Genomic DNA, 22,022 nt, shown 5'->3' with positions numbered 1-22,022 from the left:
CAAAAAATAGATAAATAAAATGTGTTATGGGGTATCATACACAAGTGAAAACCATTACTCTTAAGAGTCTTTTTTTTTCTTTTGCCTCTAGGGTTATCGCTGGTGCCTGCACTTTGAATCCACTGCTCCTGGAGGCCACTTTTTCCCTTTTGTTGCCCTTGTTGTTTATCCTTGTTGTTGTTGGATATGACAGAAAGATACTGAGGAGGGGAAGATAGAGAGGGGAAGAGAAAGATATATACTTGCAGACTTGCTTCACTGCTTGTGAAGTGAACCCCCTGCAGGTTGGGGGCTGGGGGCTTGAACTGGCATCTTTAGGACGGTGCTTGTGCTTCGTGCCATGTGCACTTAACCCATTGCAATACCACCCGGCCCCCCCTTTTAAGGCCAAAAATTTTCATGTTTTAGTGACAAAAGAGAAGTGGGGTGGGTGGGGGGAGATATCTGTGAGGAAGAGACCATAACAGATAATAGTTCCATTTCACCACCCATGGAGCTCCTTGGTGGCTTCCATGGTACTGAAATGTAGTACCAAGACTCAAACCAAGGTTCCAATTGTGGTAAGGTGTACACCCTACCAGGTGAGCTATATCCTGGAATGAAAGGCTTTGAAGTCACTACACAAATGCTTTTCAACAGGTTGTGACATTGTGCCTCCACCTATAATTTATGAATCTCTAAGAGATGCGCAAATATCAACACTAAATAGCATCATTTCTGTAAATGTGACAGAAAAGGTAATTTATTTATTTGCTTTTTTAGTAGTGTAAATCTTAACATTTCTTCCCTGCAGCAAGTTGTCTGTTCTGTGTTTTACTGGGCTATTCATGATTTTTTTCCCCCCAAACCTGTGAAATAGAATTCTTTTCTCACATGTTACTCACACACTTCTAAGTTTGTCTTTCAATCCTTTTATTTTGTTAATATTTTGTTTCCACTAAGTAATTGTGGTAGCTGCTCTTAAATTTTTTTTTTTTGCTTATGGCCTGGGAGGTGGCACAGTGGATAATGCATTGGCCTCCCCAGCATTTCATGTGCCAGAGGTGAATTTCTGCTTCTTTCTCAAGTTAATAAATAAATACATTAACTTTTTTTTTTTTTGGTCAGCACTGAGGCTTCACTGCTCCAGGATGACATTTTCAGGTATTTAGAGAGAGACAGATACAAAAAGCCAAGATGCTTTTTCCAGTGCAGTTGGGGCCAGGCTCAAACCTGGTTCACACACATGGCACAACAGTACAATACAAGTGAGCTATTTTGCCAACTCTATTAATAACTCTTAATTTTTTTTGCCTCCAGGGTTATTGCCGGGGTTCGGTGCCTGCACCACAAAGCCACTGCTCCTGGAGGCCATTTTTTCCCTTTTGTTACCCTGGTGGTTTTACCATTGTTGTGGTTATTATTATCATTGTTACTGATGTCGTTATTGTTGGATAGGACAGAGAGAAATGGAGAGAGGAGGAGAAGACAGAGAGGGGGAGAGAAAGACACCTGCAGACTTGTTTCACCGCCTGTGAAGCGACTCCCCTGCAGGTGGGGAGCCGGGGGCTCGAATCAGGATAATAACTCTTAATTTTTAAAAACAGTCAATAATCTCATTTTTAAATTTCAACTTATCTAAATATTTACATAACATGGACAAAAGAGTAACTAGTAAAATGAGAAAGTTATTGCCTACATTTTCATGAATTTTAAATTAGAGCATAAATTTCACTTTTCTCAAAAAGAGTTATCAACAAAAAGTTTCTGGATTTTACTTGTCAGCAGTGAAATTTTAACAACATTATAATGAAACTATGGAAGGTAGCAATGATTTAATACAACAGCACTGGTCAACAGAACATCTTCATAATAAAGAAACACTCTAAAATTTTGTCAAATTGCACTAGTAAGAGTCTGATACTTCTGGCATAAGGGGCCTAAAAAGGGCCAGGGTGATAGTCAGTGTAGAACACTGAACTTGTAATCTTGAGGTCTCAGACTGAATACTCAACATTATTAAATCCCAACATCATCAAATGCCAAAGATGAGCAGTGATCTGGTTTCTCATGAAAACAGCCACCTGCTATTGAAGGAATAGCAGTGGAAGCTGTGGTCCAGGTGCCTCTCATTCTCTCTCCCACTGCTCTCCATTCCCATTTCAATTTCTCTGTCCTATCAAATAAATAAAAGGAAAAAAAACTTTTAAAAGATTTAATTACTTACACTGTTGATTTCTCTTATCCCCAGCATTTTTAAGTGGAAGACATACAGGACAATCATGCCTGGTACAATTCTTCCAGTGTGAAATGATTTGTCGAGAAGATGCACAGTGTGCCACTGAAATAATAATGAGCTCTTTTTAATAAAGGTTATATTTTTAAAATCAGTATCAGCTAACTTATTATCAGCTTAACAAGTACTACAATGTTAACTTGTCTCCCTTCAATAATAATCCTTCAGGATAGCTGTTCAGAGTTAGCTTTAAAAAAGCAAAAGGAAACGAAAGGGGCCAGGTGGTAGCACACCTGGCTGAGTGCACCTTATAGTACACAAGGACTCAGGTTCAAGCCCCTGGTCCCCACCTGCAGGGGAAAGCTTCACGAGTGGTGACACAGGGCTGCAGGTGTCTCTCTCCCTCTCTCTTTCTTCCTTTCACTCAATTGCTCTGTCTCTATCCAAATGACAAAGTCACAAAGCATCCAAAATGGGGTTCAAATCAGTTTTAGTACTATAATATATTCATTTATTTACCACCAAGTTGTGCAATCTACTTTATTCTAAAACAGATCTCTAATGTCTCCGAAAATCTACATTAGGTTAGGTAATGTTAGTTAGTATTTGCCTTGTGCTAGGCAACAAAACCTCACTGGGGTAACTCAAATCAGGGGAATCCTTTAAAACTTCCTCCTCTACCACATCTCTAGATAATTACTCTCAAAAGTGATACTGAATTTTATCAAATCTTAACACTGAGTGAACCATTATCAGTATACCATGTCCAGAACTGACACACTTTCTCTTTCTTCTCTAATTCAAATTATTTAACTGCAGGGCACACAAGACTTTTCAGTCTACTCACCTTGGCAGGACTTGCCTGACTGGCAATGTGTCATGTGGTTTAGGACGTTCTTCATGGTGCGACAGTGGGGAAGGTTGCATTGTCTCACTTCCCCATTAGCCTGCTCTCGGCGCTGACACTTGTGCGCATGTAAAAGGAGAACCAGCTGCTGCTGGATGAGCTTGCGCTTCTCTGGGTCAGCTGTGTGTGCTCCAGAACCCATCCCCTGGGCTACTGGAGTCACAAGGCCTTGTTGCTGGACCTGAGAGCCCTGCTGTTGGCCCTAGGGGATAAAACCACTTAATGTTAGGTGTCATATGTACTCTCTAATAAATTTAAACCTGAACATTTTCAATTCAAAACTTTATGAATAGTTTACAATATTCCAGACTCCATTTTTTTAAACACAGATTTCAAGACAATGCTGCTAACATAAACAAAGCTTAATTTAGTAAGAAAACAATGACTATGTTACTGATATACAAAGAGTTAAAGACATGGTAGCTTTCTGGGATGTGGTACAGTGGATAAAATGCTGGACCTTCAAGGAGGAGGCCATGAGTTTGATTCCCAGCAGCATATGTACTAGAGTTGGGTTCTCTTCCCCTGTCCTATCTGTTTCTCAAATAAATAATAACCCAAAACCAAAAGAGAATCCAGGAGAGTGTGCATATTACAGTGTGCGAGAATTGAAGGTTAAGCCCCTTGTCCCCACCTGTACGGGGCAAACTTCACGGCTGGCGAAGCAGTGCTCCAGGTCCTCTATTAAAAAAATTTTTTTTTAAATATTTATTTATTCCCTTTAGTTGCTTTAGTTCCATTGTTGTTTTATTGTTGCAGTTATTATTGTTGTTGTCACTGCTGTTGTTGTTGGATAGGACAGAGAGAAATGGAGAGAGGAGGGGAAGACAGACGGGGAGACAAAGACACCTGCAGACCTGCTTCACTGCTTGTGAAGTGACTCCCGTGCAGGTGGGGAGCCGGAGGCTCAAACCAGGAACCTTACACTGGTCCTTGGGATTTGCGCCACGTGTGTTTAACCTGCTGTGCTGCCGCCTGACTCCCCCAGGTCTTCTTTCTTTAATATTTCATTTACTTTTTTTTTTTTTGCCTCCAGGGTTATTGCTGGGGCTGGGATGCCTGCACTATGAATCCACTGCTCTGGAGGCTTTTCTTCCCATTTTTGTTGCCCCTGCTGTTGTTACTATTGTTATTGTTGCTGGATAGAACAGAGAAATGAAGAGAGGAGGGGAAGACAGAGAAGGGAAGAGAAAGATAGACAACTGCAGACCTGCTTCACTGCTTCTGAAGCAACCCCCCTGCAAGTGGGGAGCTGGGGGTTCAGCTCAAATCGGGATCCTTATGCCAACCTTGCACTTCGGACTATGTGTGCTCAATCTGCTCCACTACTGCCTGGCCCCCTTCATTCACTTATTTTTAATGACAGAGAGAAACACAAAGAGAGCAACCAGAGCACTGCTCAGCTCTGGCTTATGGTATGCTGAGGAATGAACCTGGGACTCTGGAGCCTCGGGCATGAAAGTCTTTTTCATAACCATTATGCTATCTCCCCAGCCCTCTCTGTTTTCATCTTCCCACTCAATTTCTTCATCTGTATCCAAAAATAAATGAAATATAAAAATGTACAAGTTTCAATAAAAAAAAAAAAAGACATGGTAAACTCTAATGGCAGGGGAAAAGAAAGTACCAGTCTATGTGGGCTGTGGAAGAGAGCATAATTGTCATGCAAAAAAGACTCCCATGCTGGGGTTGAGGAGACAGCATAATGGCTATCCAAAAGATTTTCATATCTGAGACTCTTGAGGTCCCTGGTTCAATCCCCAGGACCACTACAAGCCAGAGCTGAGCAGTGCTACTGTAAGAAAATACATAAAATTTAAAGAAAAGCTAAGTACTAGTCTATAGGTTCTGAAGAGTAATGAGCTTGAGACTTAGCAGAAATCTTTAAGGAAGGAAAAAAAATTAAGTCTTCATAAACTTTGAAAGAAATTTGATTTTTCCAATTTTAAAAAGCAAACACTTCTGGAATGCCATATTTAAATCTTTTATCTCTATTAGCAGAGCATTTGAAATATGGGCAAAAAACACAAACAAAACAAAAAACTTCTAAGAGAGAAATAAAATCCTCACAGGACATTTTTTCCAATGTGAACCTGGATCCTTATGCCTCAAGTATGAAGTTTTTTTTTTTTTTTTTTTTTCCTCCAGGGTTATTGCTGGGCTCGGTGCCTGCACCATGAATCCACCGCTCCTGGAGGCCATTTTTCCCCCCTTTTGTTGCCCTTGTTGTAGCTTCGCTGTGGTTACTATTATTGCCCTTGTTGATGAAATTCGTTGTTGGATAGGACAGAGAGAAATGGAGAGAGGAGGGGAAGAAAGAGAGGAGGAGAGAAAGATAGACACCTGCAGACCTGCTTCACCGCCTGTGAAGCGACACCCCTGCAGGTGGGTAGCCGGGGGCTCGAACCGGGATCCTTACTCCGGTTCCTGCGCTTTGCGCCACATGCGCTTAACCCACTGCGCCACCGCCCGACCCCCTAGTATGAAGTATTTTTGAAGAACCATTATGCTATCTCCCCAGACTGACTACAAATCAAGAGATAAGGTCAATGAAAATAGGATCCTCTGCCAGTGAGTTCTCCCCAATAAGAGAAAAGAGTTCACTCTCTTTTATAAAAATACTCACAAGCTGAAGCTGCACAGTATTGTCAGGCTCCAGTAATTTAATTATAGCAGTCCCACTTGCTCCTGTTTGGATGAGCACCTTTACTAATACCACAAGAAGAGGAGTATCACATGAAATGGAAGGAAGTCAAAAGCCTCCACACTACTAGAAATCAATTCACTACATTTCTGGTGTGTAGCAATCCTTGTATGCATAGCAGAAGGCATAAAAGTATGCAACCCAAGAGATGGTGCAGGAGATGAAACATTAGAACTTTAAAGCATGGGGACCTGAGTTCTATTCCTGGCACTGTATGTGCCAGAATGAGGCTCTGGTTCTCTCTCTCTCTCTTACCTTTATCCAATTTTTTATTCCTCCAGGGTTATTGCTGGGGCTCAGTGTCTGTTCTAGGAATCCATTGCTCCTAGAGACTATTTTTTCCCTTTTGTTGCCCTTACTGTTTATTGTTGTTGTTGTTATTGCTGTCACTATTGTTGGATAGGACAAGAGAAATCAACAGAGGAGAAGACAAAGGGGGAGAGAAAGATAGACACCGGCAGACCTACTTCACCACTTGTGAAGCGACCCCCCCCCCCCGCAGGAGGGGTGCCAGGGGCTCGAACCGGGATCCTCATGCTGGTCCTTGTGCTTCGTGCCATGTGTTCTTTAATCCACTGCATTACCGCTCAGCCCCCAATGAATATATATTTTTAAAGGGAGACAGACATTTAACACATTTTGTTTTTCAGTAAAATACCAATTCAATAACAGAATAGATCACTACTCACCATGTTCGGCATTCCTCCACCAGGAACTGTCTTTTTATCCATTGCAAATGAAGACAAGCTATTTGGTAGTACAGACTTTGTCTGAATCTGGAGACCAAGGCCACTGGCTCCAATTTGCTGTGCAGAATTTTGAGTATATGGTGAGCCGTAAGGATTAGGGTTGTTTATCATTCCCATCTAAAAGAAACAGAAAAGATTTTATTCTCTTCACAAACATAACCATTCCTTTTCCATTTCCTAAATTACAAAGACAACTTTAAACAAAATCCTGAGCATATATACAGAATAGTATGCTCATAGGAATACAATTTTAAGATTATAGATGTAGGGGGCCTCTGGAAAAGAAAACTTATAGTGACTTTTTATAAAATATACACACACACAAAATAAAAACCCTTTACTCTTTAGACATGCCCACTGAGCAAGAGTTGCAATTTGTCTCCACTGTTGATGTCTTATATACACTTTAATACACAAAATGTAACTAAATAAATTAAAATTTGATTACGTTAAATATCTGAATGCTTACCCCAGCATTTTGTTTATATAAAGTGTAGAAAATGTGATCTGGGAGATGTGTTTTTTCTTTTTTTATTATTTAGAAGTATGGTGATATTAAATTGAGAATCCTTCTGGCAGAATATGCAGTCTCCAAAGTCCACAAGTATTCCTTGCTGTTTTAAAACTAACTGCTTTATTCATTAAAGTAGCTACTTGAGTCTTAGTGTAATTTGAGTTTCTTTACAAGCTCTAATCCTTTTAAAAGGATTTCTATGTCTACCTGGAAATAGCACACTACTGAATAGTGATTAATTGAAAGAACAGAATAGTAATTATTCAGAAACCAAATGTTTTACTGATAGCAATTATCACACACTAGAAACATGTAGGAAATACTCAGAAGCTGAGGCTACTACAGCTCTTGCTTAATTAAAAAGAATCACACTAGATCTCTCTCTTCCATAGCCAGCTCCAATTCCATCAAAAGTCCTCTCAAACTCTACATTAATTGCCTCACACCTCTGTAGTCCTTCCAATGTATTCAATACACAATGAAGACTTTTTTTCATCATATCTTGCAGAGACTGTCCAGCAGGCTATCTTGCTTTCTGTTCTTATTTCTTTCCATTCATAAAAGGGAAAAAGCATGATCTTCCTGAGTTTAACATACTCATGGTACTATTGCTTGTATTTATTAACTTACAAATCTGAACAGCGTGCATCTTGAATATAATAGTACAAACTTTAGCACACTCTATTTGACTCCTGAGTCCTATTTTTGTTGTTGCTTACTTAGCTTGTAGAAGGATAAGCAGTCGCATATTTTATTCATCCTTTTAAGATATACTTCAAAAGTTACTACTTCCATGAAGCCATCTACATACTGTCCTAGATAAAGCTGCTTTTTGGCGTGTCACAAATGTTCATGCCTTTTGTAGGCAATAAAATAATCTGTTTAAATGCATGCCTCTTGTGGTCTGGAAGGTGGACTAGTGGTAAATTTCTGGACTTACAAGCCTCAGGTCCTGAGTATAATACTTGGAACTGCATTTGTCAAAGTGATACTCTGATTCTCTTTCTTGTGAAATAAAGACAAATCTTTTAAAGAAAATGTATGCATCTCCTATCCCAACATAAACACAAAAGGGAAAGAACCACAGTTCATTTACTTTTGTAGTCGCATCACCCTAAACTTGATTGACATTGTTGCAGAAAAACAAAAAATTAAATGTCATAAAATGTATGAACTTCTGTAAATATAATTCAGTTATTAGTTGTTTTCCCTTTTGTTGCCCTTGTTGTTGTGGTTATTATTATTGTTGTTATTATTGCTGTCATTGTTGTTGGGTAGGACAGAGAGAAATGGAGAAGGGAAAGACAGAGTGGGAGAGAGAGAGACAGACACCTGCTTCACCGCCTCTGAAGTGACTCCCCTGCAGGTGGGGAGCCGGGAGCTTGAACTGGGATCCTTGAGCTGGTCCTTTCTCTTTGCGCCATGTGCACTCAACCCACTGCGCTACTGCCTGACCCCCCTCAGCTATTAAAGGTTTGTCTACAGTAGATAGGTAACATAAAAAGAAAAAAGGGGAGTTGGACGGTTATGTAGCAAGTTAAGCGCAGGTGGTGCCTAGCACAAGGACCGGCTTAAGGATCCCCGTTCAAGCCCCCGGCTACCCACCTGCAGGGTAGTCGCTTCACAAGTGGTGAAGCAGGGCTGCAGGTGTCTTTCTCTCCCCCTGTCTTCCCGTCCGCTCTCCATTTCTCTGTCCTATCTAACAAGGTCTGGCTTCTGTAATTGCTTTCCTGCTAAATATGGGTGTTGACAGGGATCCATACTCCCAGCCTGACTCTCTTTCCCTAGTAGGATGAGGCTCCGAGGCACATTGGCGGGGTTGTCTGTCCAGGGAAGTCTGGTCGCATCCTGCTAGCATCTGGAACCTGGTGGCTGAAAAGAGAGTTAACATAAAAAGCCAAACAAACTGTTGACCAATCATGGACCTAAAGGCTGGAATAGTGCAGATGAAGTGTTGGGGGGGGGGGGGTCCTCCATTTTGTAGATAGCTAGTAGGCATATTTTAGTTATATTTCAAAGGGCCTGTAGCTATACTAGTGTTTTTTTTTTGCCTGAACCTGAAATCTAATATGCAGGTGGATCCTAATTATTGTCTGGGGAGATGATGTCATGGCTAGAAAAAGGACCAGAAAGCTGGATCAGGGATGAGGGTAGCTCCCAAAATATGGGAAAGGGGTATAAATATTGTTGACTATAAACCCCATCGATTTGATGTGATCTGGGGCCCATAGTTAGCTTAGGAGCCTGTGTGACCTCTGCATCCCTGTAGATCTGAGCTCACATTCTGTGGTCATGAGTAGGAACGTTCCCAGCTGCCCCAATTTCAGGACCCATCTTCCTCAGGTGTAGCATAGAGTATGTTGTCCATTCTCCCTTTGGAGGATGGTACATTCTCTACCATTGTTGATCCAAGTTGAGGGCAAGATCCTATGGGGGCCCACAAAGGGGTCTATTTTGTTGTTCCTGATAGAAATGACTGGTAACAATGGAGAGAGGGATTTATTTGAGTTCAAGGCCCATCAAGTCTGTTTGTGACTTTTTTTTTTTTTTATCAAAGTTCTCTCTTTAAAAAAAAAAAATTATTCCCTTTTGTTGCCCTTGTTGTTTTATTATTGTAGTTATTACTGATGTCGCTGTTGTTGAATAGACAGAGAGAAACGGAGAGAGGAGGGGAAGACAAAGAGGAGGAGAGAAAGACACTTGCAGACCTGCTTCACTGCCTGTGAAGCGACTTCCCTGTAGGTGGGTAGCTGGATCCTTAGGCCGGTCCTTGCACTTTGTGCCACCTGCACTTAACCCGCTGCGATACCACCCAACTCCATTTTTAAAAATTTATTTATTTACTTTTTTGCTGCCTTTAAAAAAAATATTTATTCCCTTTTGCTGCCCTTGTTGCTTTATTGTTGTTATTGATGTCGCTGTTGTTGGATAGGCCAGAGAGAAATGGAGAGAGAAGACAGAGAGAAAGATAAGACACCTGCAGACCTGCTTCACCAACTGTGAATCAACTCCCCTACAGGTGAGGAGCCAGGAGCTCGAACCGGGAACCTTACGCCGGTCCTTGCACTTTGTGCCACGTGCGCTTAACAAGCTGCGCTACCGCCAGACTCCCCTGTTGTAGTTCTTGATGTCGTTGTTGTTGGATAGGACAGAGAGAAATGGAAAGAGGAGGGGAAGACAGAGAGGGGGAGAGAAAGACACCTGCAGACCTGCTTCACCGCTTGTGAAGCGACTCCCCTGCAGGGGGGTGTGAACGGTATCCTTGCACTTTGTGCTGGTGCGCTTAACTTGCTGTCCTACCACCAGACTCCCAGCCATGTCTTTAATCAAACACATCCCAGAACAGTCTGATTCTCCATGATTATTTATATCAACATGCCCTGTTTATATCAACCAACATTGCTCAGCTCTGGCTTAAGGTGTGATGTGGTGTGGTGTGGTGTGTGTGTGGGTTGTGAGTGTGGTGTGGGTGTTTGGGCAAGAATTAAACCTAGGACCTTTAGTACACCAGATGCTAGCATAACCATTATGCTATCTCCCTTTCCCTCTCAATTTCTGTCTCTATCCAAAATAAAAATTAAAAAAATAAAAAAAACCACCCATGTTTTAATAGATTGTAAGATAACAAGTAAAGTTCCATGCCACATCCACCACTCAAGTTTTGTAACCTCCCACATCTGTAATAATCACCATATTCCTGACATTTTTTTCTTAAAACCACAATGCATCATTATCTATAACTTTTTTTTTTTTGTAAGTGAGCAAGGGAAAGTACGAAAGAGACTGGGGAGCTGGGCGGTAGCACACTGGGTTAAGCACACACGGTTGGTTCAAAGCACAATGACCAGCACAGGATCTGGGTTCAAGCCCCTGGCTCCCCACCTGCGGGGGGGGGGGGGGAGTTGTCACTTCACAATTGGTAAAACATGTCTGCAAGTGTCTATCTTTCTCTTCCCCTCCTCTCTCAATTTCTCTGTCCTATCCAACAACAGCAGTAATAACAAGGGCAACAAAATGGAAAAAATGGCCTCCAGGAGCAGTGTATTTGCAGTGCAGACACTGAGCCTCAGCAATAACTCTGGGGCAAGAGGGGAGAGGAAGGAGGGAGGGAGGGGAAGGAAGGGGGGAGAGAGAGAGAGACAGAGACAGAGAGACAGAGAGATTGAATGATTGATTTCCCTTAGGACAGCCTTAACAGAGAAAGTGGGGGCTGATCTGATCCCTAGTCAAATGCTCTTTCCTGCGTATTCAGTGCCTGACAGTCTTTAACCTCACTGTATTCTGAGATTTCCTTAGTTATATTCAAAATGGCCATAACACGTGAGAGAGAAGTTAGAAAGACAACAAGGTCATGGGCAGGATGTGCCAACCTGACTACAGCATCAAATATACTGACTGCTGGTCAGCTGGTTATAATAATCATTACTCATACATTTATGGTCACTATGACCAACAAAGAAGTCTCAGATTCTTTTTATTACTATATCTTTATTTATTTATTGGATAGAGGCATCCAGAAATTGAGAGGAATGTAGAGGTAGAGAGGGAGTGAGACAGAGAGATACCTGCAGCTCTGCTTTCCACTTGTAGGTGAGGACCGAGGGCCTGCACCCAGGTCAGTGCACACTGCAACATGTGCACTCAACCACCTTGCCCCTAGTCTCAGATCCTTTAGGTGTATTTCATAGTTCTGCTTTCAGAATTAAGAAATGTAACCTCCACTATATATATCTATATATATACACACACACACACTCATGATCTTCTCAATCTCTATACCACAATCAAATATAACAGGAAGAACTATACTATATTTCAGCTATAGATCCTGTTAAACCTTCTCTACAGCTAATGTAATTCAGATATCCAACTACCTAACCTCTACCTGGACCACAAAAACACAAATACCACCTAAACTGTATCAGTAGTCATCGGTGGAGGGAGGTTTGTGGATCACATGGTGGTTCACAGGGTTAAACGCTCACTGTACAAAGTGCAAGGACCTATGCTATGATCCTGGTTCGAGCCCCCAGCTCCCCACTTTCAAGGGGATTACTTCACAAGCGGTGAAGCAGATTTGCAGTTGTCTATCCTTTTCTCCCTCTATCTACCCTCCCTCTCAATTTCTCTGTCCTATTTTGGGGAGGGGGCTCCAGAAGTGCTGGATTTGTAGTGCTGGCACTGAGCCCCAGTGACTAGAGGCAAAAAAAAAAAAAAAAAAAAAAAAAGGAAAGAGAATAGACATTAGGGGAAGAATTAAAGACAAATTTTTGACACCAGTATTCTTTTTAAATTTTATTTTCTTAGAGGGTCAGGGACAGTGAGCAGAGACAACTGCAGTACTACACTTCACTGGTCATGGAGCATCTAACTTGCAGGTAGGGGACAGGGGGTCTGAAGATGATTTTTTTTTTTTTTGCCTCCAAGGTTATTGCTGGGGCTCAGTCTCGGCACTATGAATTCATCACTCCTGGAAGCCATTTTTCATTTTTTATTAGATAAGACAGAGAAATTGACAGGGGAGGGGAAGATAGGGAGAGAGAGACATCTGCAGACCTGCTTCACTTCACCCTGCAGGGGATCCTTGGAAGGTCTTTGTGCTTTGTGTGCTTAACACTGCCCACCCCCTGCTGGGTTCTTACAAATGAAATTGTGCACTCCAGAGGGTGAGCCACCACCTTGGTCCCTGTCACCAGCATTCCCGAAGAGTAGTACTGTAGATTCCCATAAAGGAGACTGAAGATTCATAATATGCATTTTAGGAGGGGGATTATGGCATGGCCTACATTCTAGAATTCAAGTGGCATAGTTCAAAAATCTGCGAACCATTCTGCCTTATTGTCTTCTCCTAATCATTCAGAAATAATTTTGAATGTTTTTGTCTTTTTTATTATTGCCACCAGGGTTATTGCTGGGATTGTGCTGGCCCTATGAATCCACAGCTCCTGGAGGCCATTTCCCCCCTTTCAAAAATACTTGATAGGACAGAGAGAAATTGAGAGGGGAGAGAAGATAGGAAGATAAACACCTGAAGACCTGCTTCACTATTGTGCCACTGCCCACCCAGACCCTGTAACTTTGAATGTTTTATCTAGGGGCAGGGAAATAGAAATCTTGCCTTGCAAGAATGAGACACTAGGTTCAATCCCTAGCTCTATATTGAGAAAAACAAAACTGACAACATTTTGCCTGTGATTATCTTATGGTTAACTCTGTAGTAAGCTATGTGCTTATCTTGAATCATAGATCCATCTGTGAAGTGAACTGTGTAAAAGGCCTTTGCCATTTGTCAACAGGGTTCAAATCAACATGCCTCACAGAAAAACTCCTGATGCTCTTAGAGGAGTTTTGAGAGAAATTTAATCAGTGTAGTCAACTATCTGAGGTAATTTTAGGATCTGGTACTGAAAGTTAACTTAGGCAACAATTTAAATACCTCATTTATTCTTTAAAAGGAAAATATAGAACATTTTTTCACCCCTAAAGAGGAAACTGGTTGTCTTATATAAATATTCACCTGAAACACTCTTAACCTTAAACAGCTTATCTATAAACATTTATAGCAATTATGTATCTGGTACTGCTGTAAGTGCTTTATAAATATACAAGTCTAAGTGTAAAATATAGGTGTATTACATTTAAAAGAAGGAAGTATTTCAGTAATAAAATTTGGGGGTGGGAGGTGGTTCAATGATAGAGTATGAGATTTACATGCAGTTCTGGGTTTGATTTCCAGTTACCGTATAAGGTAGCAACAAAAACAAAACACAAGTAGGACTCCATGACTGAAGGAGCAACGATTTGGTCTCAAAATAAATAAGTAAGTAAAATAAAAAGGCTCTGGGCTCAGGAAAGAGCTCAGTTGGTACAGCACAGAATTTGCATGCCTGTGCTTCCAGGGCTGCTCCCCAGAGCCACATGTACCAGAATAAGACTCCAGTCTCTTTATCTCATGTGCAACTTTATCTCAGAATAAATCTTAAGAAGTTTAGGAGACGGTACAATGGATAAAGTGTTGGATTCTCAAGTATATGGCTAGGAGTTTGATTCTGGCATCAATGTGTCAGAGGGTTCCTCTGGTTACCCCACACCCACACCCACATAAACAAACCTTAAAAAAAAACCTGGGCTGTGGAGGCAGCTTAACAGGACACATGCTTCACATGTGTGAAGCCCTGTATTTAAATTCAGACGCCACATTAAACAAAAAGTTCAAACTTTTTATTTTCCCTTCCTATAAATGGCCCCCTAGAGCAGAGATCTGTGTCTGCTTTGGCCACTGCTACATACCCAGACTCTTCAACAGTGATGCTCTGTGCTTAGGTTCAAGACCAATCCCCACTGTATTGGAGAAAGTTATAGTGCTATAGTGTCTTTCCCTTTCTCTGTTTCTCTCATTTTTTTTAAAAAGTCTTGTTAAAAAAATTTTTTTACTTACTTTTATTTTGAGTAGAGATAGAGAAGTAAAGAGAGGGAAGTAGAGAGATATCTACACTACTTGTGAAGTTTTCTGCCTAGAGATAGGGACTGGGGAACTTGAAACTGGATCCTTGTGCATTACAGTATGTGCTGTCACTTTCTAGTTCAAAAATCTGCAAACCACTCTGCCTTATTGTCTTCTCCTAATCATTCAGAAATAATTTTGAATGTTTTTGTCTTCTTTTTTTTTTTATTGCCACCAGGGTTATTGCTGGGACTATGCTGGCCCTATGAATCTCAGCAATGACTATATAGAATATAAATAAAGTTAAGTGCACATGGCACAAAGTGCAAGGACCAGTGTAAGGATCCTGGCTTGAGCCTCCAGCTCCCCACCTGCAGGGGGTTTACCTCACAGGTGGTGAAGCAGGTCTGCAGGTGTCTTATCTTTCTCTCCCCGTCTGTCTGTCTTCCCCTCCTCTATTTCTCTCTGTCCTATCTAACAAAATCAATAAAAAACAACAAAGGCAACAAAAGGGAAAGTAAATTAAAAAAAAAGAATATAAATAAAATGTAAATCTCACCCAAAACCTAAGTTATCTTCCAATGAAATTTTCTTTACTTTTTTCATAGTATTTACCTGAAATACTGTGAATGTATGTCTTATGCAACTATTAAGTTTTATGAAATTCATTCACAGTTCTTATTCTAGAATCAAAGCTAGACTCAGTAAATATTTGATCCATTGGTGAAAGTTTCCTGTCTGTCATCCTTGCTCTTCCATTTAAATATAAATATGGGTGAAAAAGGGAAAAGGATGACAGAGGACCTAGTGGGGGTTGTACTGTTCTGTGGAAAACTGAGACATGTTATGCATGTACAAACTATCCTATTTACTGTTGACTGTAAAACATTAATTCCCCAATAAAGAAATAAAACAAAAAAATAGGGAGTCGGGCGGTAGCATTGTGGGTTAAACGCACGTGGCACAAAGCACAAGGACCAGTATGAGAATCCCAGTTCAAGCCCCCGGCTCCCCACCTGCAGGAGAATCGCTTCACAGGCGGTGAAGCAGGTCTGCAGGTGTCTGTCTTTCTCTCCCCCTCTCTGTCTTCCCCTCCTCTCTCCATTTCTCTCTGTTCTATCTAACAATGATGACATTAATAAAAAGAATAATAACTACAATAATAAAGCAACAAAGGCAACAAAAGGGAATATTTAAAAAAATAAAAGGTACCAAATATTTGATCCTGTTTCTGGCTCTTACTCCAAATACTTTATTTCTTTTAAAGACTTTATTTATGTACTAATGAGGTAGGAAAGGGAGAAAGAAAATCAGACATCACTCTGGTACATGCATTGCCAGAAAGACTGAACTCAGGACCTCATTCTTGAGAGTCTAACACTTTATCTGTTGTGTCACTTCCTGGACCATTCTCTAAATACTTTAATTTACAACATAAAGTATCAGGAAGGCAAAGCAGGTAGGGCGTCAAGCAGAATCCTTTTCTAAGAAGTCAATATTCTATATTGTTCAGCAAAAACATTTTATAGGGCTTTCATACATCTATCAGATTTCACCCTTGAACTCTCTTACATTCATAATTTTTAACAGAGAAGTCCTAATGTTTGATCAAATTACTCTTTCTTAAAGAAAAGACCTGCTCTTGATGGCTTATAGAAAAATCACATCTTTGGGCAGGAAGATAACATACTAGTTATGCAAAAGACATTCTTGCCTGAGGTTCTGAATTCCCCATGGTAGGCTAGAGCTATCAGTGCTCTCATAAACTAAACAAAACTCCAATATCACCTTTCACGCAACGCCAACTCTCTTATTTGTTAATATTTACTTAATATATGATAGGTATAGGTCAAGAAAAATAAACTATGGAAGAACAAGCATCAAATATGTGTTTATCATGCCTCAATTATATAGATAAGAGTAAAAATTTTACAGTTTGACTTTAAAAGGACTTATTAATGGGGAGAGAAAAATAAGATCACTTATATATCCCACAGTATAATTCAAACACAGGACCGCACCCATTCAAATTTGGAGTCACTTCTCTGGAAGCACATTCATAAACTAAAAATGTATATTCATAGATGTGAAGCATCCTCTACTTAGAAAGATAATAAAGTTGGTTTTAAAAAGTGATTCAGACCAAAGAGAGCTTATTGAGAAGGATATCTGGTTTGCCACGAAGCAGCTTTGCACTCCTAGTACATGACATGGGAATACTAAGATCTGGTGCTGTGGTACATCTCCCTTCCTCCTGCCCGCCAACCCAGAAGTCAGTCCAGATTGGTAAAGACCCAGCATCAGGAAGTCTTCGAAGAATGGTCCAAATCAGGTTAACTAGAACATCTGGTATGTTAGTTGACTCTTCATAGTAAAATAATGTACTTTAATGTTTATGGGGGGGGAGGGGAAGTCACCAGAGGTATGTCTGGGGCTTGATGCCTACCTGCACTACTCCACTTCTTCCAGAAGCCACCCCTGCTCCCCTTTTTGATAGAGGGTATGAGACAGAGAGAGAAGGAGTGATACCACAACATTCCTTCCCACAGGTACTCCTAGGTGGTAGCTTGGGACTCAAACCTGGGTTCTTGCACATGATAATGTGTGCACTCTACTGGGTAAACCACCACTTGGACCCCTGTACTTTAGTTTTGATGAATCAAAAGTTCTCCTTCTCAGAAAGCAGGGACATTCCAAACAGGAATCATTTGGAATAAACTGTGAGAGTATACAACTCCAGTTAATTATAAAATGTTTTAACATAAGAGTTTTATAAAATTTATGGCAACACAGGAGTACATCCTTAGAATATAATATGTGGGCAATGCTGAAGCATGAGGTTACATGAATGTACAGAATAAAACAATAGCTAAACCTCAAGCCCTCCCTCTACTGGAATACTCAAAAGATAAATTCGTAGTACATACAAACCCAAAGTGCACGTACCTTAAGAGGCTGAGGGCCTCTCAATCCTGTTTGTCCGCCCATCTGGGGAGAGCCTTGCTGCAGTGGCTCAGACATTAAGTTGCCAGCATTTCCCATGCCTGGATTTGGGTACTGCATATTTGGTCGACCCCGACCTGCTCCAAGTGAACCGTTGATGACTTGATTAGGCATCATTCCCTGTCCATTGCCTGCAGTCAATATTCCAGGATTCATGCCAGCATTCATCCCCGTGTTCATTCCCATGGCAGGCTGATTTACAGGACTATTCATCATACCTGTTGCAGATGGTGTGGGACCCTGGTTTGGTCCACTAGTACCCATCCCCATGTTAGGAGAAGTCAAGCCTGCCTGTGTCATTGGGCTTTTGACCATGCTATTGATCAAACCTAATCCAGGACTGTTCTGTTGGGCCTGGCTGGCCATGCCTTGACCTGGGCCCCCAACACCCATGTTGAGATTAGGGGAACTACCAGACCGAAGGAGTTCTGATAGCTGTTTATGTTTAGAGGCTGCATCTTGCACTATGCCAAGACTTGTCTGAAGCTGACTAATATCGCCACCATTGGTTAGTCCCAATTCTGTAGAGTTAATTAATTCGTCTGGTAAGTCATGCTCCAAGTCAAAGAGAGAGCCAAAATCTAAAAAGTGAAGAGGAGAAAGATAAAGGTTAGTTCTGATAAAATTAAAATAGTAAATAACTGTATCTTGTACTTGTTTAGCATCAAATAGTGAAATAGCATTTCTAAACTTAACCTAGTAAAATGCTATTTGTATTGCATTTTTGTTGTGCTAAATACATATACACTAAAATTGCCCACACCCATGTATTAGAGATTGTTTTACATATAAAACTAAACACTTAGGAAGTGTGTCTAAAATAAAATGAAAGGAAAAATGGATTAAATCTTAGCACAATACTAGCTGAAAATCTGCGTTGATAGTCATAAATGATATACAAGTGAGATGTATACTATTTTAACTGCTTTAAGATAATGTTCAGTAGAATCATCAGTGTAAATTTGATATTATGGTGCCTGCTAAAGTAGGTCCTTGATCTGCTGAGTGAAATTGCTTTCATATGACCTGCAGCCTCCAGATTCTTAACTAAATTTAGTCAGAATAGGGTAAAAAACCATACTTCTAGCACATTCAACAATATACAAACAGCCTCCCTTTAGGAGGGTGAAAATTATATATAGTCTAGAGTTTATATAGTCTAGAGTTTCTCAGTCTTGGTCCTGTTAATCACTTTGTGTTAGATACTTCTTTGTTGAGAAAGACGAGAGGGCTACTGTGCTACCTGGTGGATCCCTGATCTATCAAGGGCCACTGCAGTACCACTACAACAGGAAAGAGTTTGTACTAAAAAATTATAAAAACTGCTCACCAAATTAACAAAGGAAAAGGAAAACATGGGTGGTCTGGGAGGTGGTGCAATGGATAAAGCATGGGACTCTCAAGCATGAGGTCTTGAATTCAATCCCCGGTAGCACATGTACTAGAATGATGGTTCTCTCTCTCCCGCTTTCTCATAAATAAAAAAAAATATTTTTCAAATATTTATTTATTCCCTTTTGTTGCCCTTGTTTTATTGTAGTAGTTATTGTTGTTGTTCTTGATGTCATCATTCTTGGATAGAAATGAAGAGAGGAGGAGAGGACAGGGGGAGAGAAAGACACCTGTAGACCTGCTTCACTGCCTGTGAAGCGACTCTCCTGCAGGTGGGGAGCTGGGGGATTGAACTGGGATCCTTATGCAGGTCCTTGCACTTTGCTCCACATGTGCTTAACCTGCTGCACTACCATCCGACTTGTGCATGTACTATTTCTGTGATCTTAGGCCAACTTTTTCATTGAGATAGACAGAGAGAGGGAGTGCACTAGAGCTCACAGCAGTAGAACTTCCCTGGATATTGTGGTACTGTCATCCGACTCCCAATAAATAAAATCATAAAAAAAGAGAGAGAGATTCTTGTGCCTGAGGCTCCAAAGTCCCAGGTTCAATCTCCTGCCACCATAAGCTAGAGCTGAGAGGTGCTCTGGTTAAAAAAAAAAAAAAAAGTCTGGAGAAAAAAGAAAAAGAAAACACGGCATCTTACAAGCACTGAATGAAATAACCAAGAGTCAGGAGATACTTGGGTTGGATGATAGTTCAGCTGATAGGGCACATGGGTATCAGCTTACCACTCTCAGAGTACTGTTAGCACCACACCACCAAGGGAGGCTACCCAATGGTGGAGCAGTGCCATGCCATGATGCCTCTCCATATAGATATTTTTTAAAAAGGGAAAAACAAAGCCATCTTGGAAGTTGTTGAGTTTTGCAAGTGTGAGGACCCAGTGCATTAAACAAAAATTCACTACCCAATTAAGATGAAAAACTATGATGGTTACATTAATATGTAGACAACTGAATGACATGAACTTGTGTAGGTGGTGGAATGTTTACACAGAACTCTGGTAGTAGATGCAGTGCAAAGTTAGTTATACCTCTGTGATATTATTTTGCAAACCACTATTAAATCACTAATAAATTATAAATAAAAATCAGTACCCAATCAATTAAAAAATAGCAATCAAGAAACTATTTCTTCCTCTCCACCCCACTCTGGCCAATTGTATGTGTGTGTACCTGTTACACTTTATCTTATGTTTTCTTAAATGTGCCATTACTGCTTTATTTCCACAGAATTTATGCTCTGGGGCAGGGGTAGATAGCATAATGGTTATGCAAAGAGACTCATGCCTGAGGCTCCAGGTTCAATCTCCTGCACCACAATAAACCAGAGCTAACCTGTTAAAAAACAAACAAAAAAAAACAAGGAGTTGTAGTGCACATGGCACAAAGCGCAATGACGGGAGTAAGGATCCTGGTTCGAGCCTCCAGCTCCCCACCTGCAGGGGAGTCGCCTCACAGGCGGTGAAGCAGGTCTGCAGGTGTCTCTCTTTCTCTCCTCCTCTCTGTCTTCCTCTCCTCTCTCCATTTCTCTCTGTCCTATCAAACAAAGGTGACATCATCATCAACAACAATAAAACAAACAAACAAAAAAACAAGGGCAACAAAAAGGAAATAAATAAATATTTAAAAAATAAAACAAAAAATATTATGCTTTGCTTTGGAGACACTTTTCCCCTCTTGTAATAGTTTTTCTCATAAAACCTTTCCTGGGGTGCTAAAAAGCAAAACCCATCTCTTCCAAAACCCAAGAAAGACAGCAAATGATGAGGCAACAATAAAAGGTATCTCTTTAGTATCAGTATAACAATACCTGTGACTTTTCTTAAATTTTTTTTTTATTATTTATATTTACTGGACAGAGACAGCCAGAAATTGAGAGGGGAGAGAGGGGGGGGGGGAATGACAGAGACACCTGCAGCACTGCTTCACCACCTGCAAAGCTTTCTCCCTGCAGGTGGGAACCAAGGGCTTGAACACAGGTCCTTGTGCATTGTATCATGTGCATTCAACCTGGCCCCAACTTTTAACTTAATATTTTATTTATTTTAATGAGAGAGATACAGAGAGAAAAACCATAGCACTGTTTAGCTCTGGTTTATGGTGGTGGTGGGGATTGAATTTGGAACCTTTGAGGCCTCAGGCATGAGATTAATTCTGCATGACAACTATGTTGTTTCCCAATCTCTCACTTATTTATTTTTAATGACAGAAGATACAGAAAGATACACACAGAGAGCTACCAGAGCTTATGATTGAACCTGAGGATTGAACCTGGGACTTTGGAGCCTAAGGTATGAAAGTCTTTTGCATAACCATTATGCTGTCTCCCCAGTCCTCCACATTTTTTTAAAGACGCATTTGAGAGACGAAAGAGCACCAAAGCATCACTCTGGCATATGCAACACTGGGGCTTGAACTAGGGAGCTCATGCATGGAAATCTAACACAGTATTCGTGCATCACCTCCCAACAACAACTGTTGCCGTTCAATTTTTTAGTCAAACAAAACTATAAAGAAATTTTAAGGGGGTCGGGTGGTAGTGCAGTGGGCTAAGTGCACGTGGCACAAAGTGCAAGGACCGGCATAAGGATCCCGGTTCGAGCCCCCAGCTTCCCACCTGTGGGGGAGTCGCTTCACAGGCGGAAAGCAGGTCTGCAGGTGTCTCTCCCTCCTCCTCCTCCATTTCTCTCTGTCCTAGCCAACAACGAATGACATCAACAACAATAATAATCACAACAAGGCTACAACAACAAGGGCAACAAAAGGGGGGGTGGCTTCCAGGAGCAGTGGATTCATGGTGCAGGCACTGAGCCCCAGCAATAACCCTGGAGGCAAAAAAAAAAAAAAAAAGAAATTTTAAGAAAGAAGACTGGAAATGAAAAAAATACAACTGCAAACTGGCAATACTAAAAACTCAAAGCGGGAATAGTTGGAGTCGCACCTGGAGGAGGACACACATTATCACCTGCAAGGACCAGACTTGTCCCTGTCCCCACCTGCACCTGCAGAGGGGAAGCTTCACAAGTGGTGAAGCAGTGCTGCAGGTTTCTCTCCTCTCTCCCCATCTCTTCTTCCCCTCTCAATGC

The 22,022-nt window shown here is 41.0% G+C and overlaps 1 protein-coding gene across 1 annotated transcript in view; it reads right to left on the bottom strand.

Annotated features, from left to right (window-relative positions):
- EP300 (E1A binding protein p300) overlaps positions 1-22,022 on the bottom strand; it is a 108,766-nt gene that overhangs the window by 68,619 nt on the left and 18,125 nt on the right. The window contains exons 2-5 of the mRNA XM_007523412.3: positions 17,480-18,117; positions 6,516-6,692; positions 3,063-3,324; positions 2,207-2,320 (exon numbers count right to left, since the gene is read on the bottom strand). Coding sequence (XP_007523474.1) covers positions 2,207-2,320; positions 3,063-3,324; positions 6,516-6,692; positions 17,480-18,117 — 1,191 coding nt within the window. The remainder of the gene's footprint in view (positions 1-2,206; positions 2,321-3,062; positions 3,325-6,515; positions 6,693-17,479; positions 18,118-22,022) is intronic.

The sequence above is a fragment of the Erinaceus europaeus genome, chromosome 4, assembly GCF_950295315.1.
Source record: "Erinaceus europaeus chromosome 4, mEriEur2.1, whole genome shotgun sequence".
NCBI classification, from domain to species: Eukaryota; Metazoa; Chordata; class Mammalia; order Eulipotyphla; family Erinaceidae; genus Erinaceus; species Erinaceus europaeus.
The sequence above is the reverse complement of the archived record's forward strand: the minus strand, read 5'-3'. Positions and strand labels throughout refer to the sequence as shown.